General features: G+C 39.6%; 1 protein-coding gene across 1 annotated transcript in view; it reads right to left on the bottom strand.

Moving 5' to 3' along the window:
* Positions 1–149: 149 nt before the first annotated feature.
* EMH_0048190 (uncharacterized protein) overlaps positions 150–351 on the bottom strand; it is a gene marked incomplete at both ends in the record, with an annotated part of 4599 nt that continues 4397 nt past the window's right edge. Inside the window, one exon of the mRNA XM_013496379.1 lies at positions 150–351. Within this exon, the coding sequence (XP_013351833.1) occupies positions 150–351 (202 nt within the window).

Raw genomic sequence — 351 nt, 5'->3', positions numbered from 1 at the left:
AAAAAAAAAAAAAAAAAAAAAAATAAATAAATAAATAAATAAATAAATAAATAAATAAATAAATATATTAATTAGTATAAGTAAAATTAATTAATTTATTTATTTAATATCTACTGGTGATAGTTCGTTGCTAATAGCTGCTATTGCTGCTACTGCTGCTGCTGCTGCTGCTGCTGCTGTTGCTGCTGCTGCTGCTGCTGCTGCTGCTGCTGCTGCTGCTGCTGCACCTCTAAGATCGAAGCCTTGAATAGAGTTACCAACGCCAGCAACGAGGAGGGGTCCTGCAGCAGCAAGTCCCCAGAAGGTGCATGCATCTGCTGCTGCTGCTGTTGCTGCTGCTGCTGCTGGTGT

This window comes from Eimeria mitis, genomic scaffold, assembly GCF_000499745.2.
Source record: "Eimeria mitis Houghton genomic scaffold, Emh_scaff2071, whole genome shotgun sequence".
Classification (NCBI taxonomy): domain Eukaryota; phylum Apicomplexa; class Conoidasida; order Eucoccidiorida; family Eimeriidae; genus Eimeria; species Eimeria mitis.
Note: the sequence above shows the minus strand (reverse complement) of the source record. Positions and strands in the feature narration are given on the sequence as shown.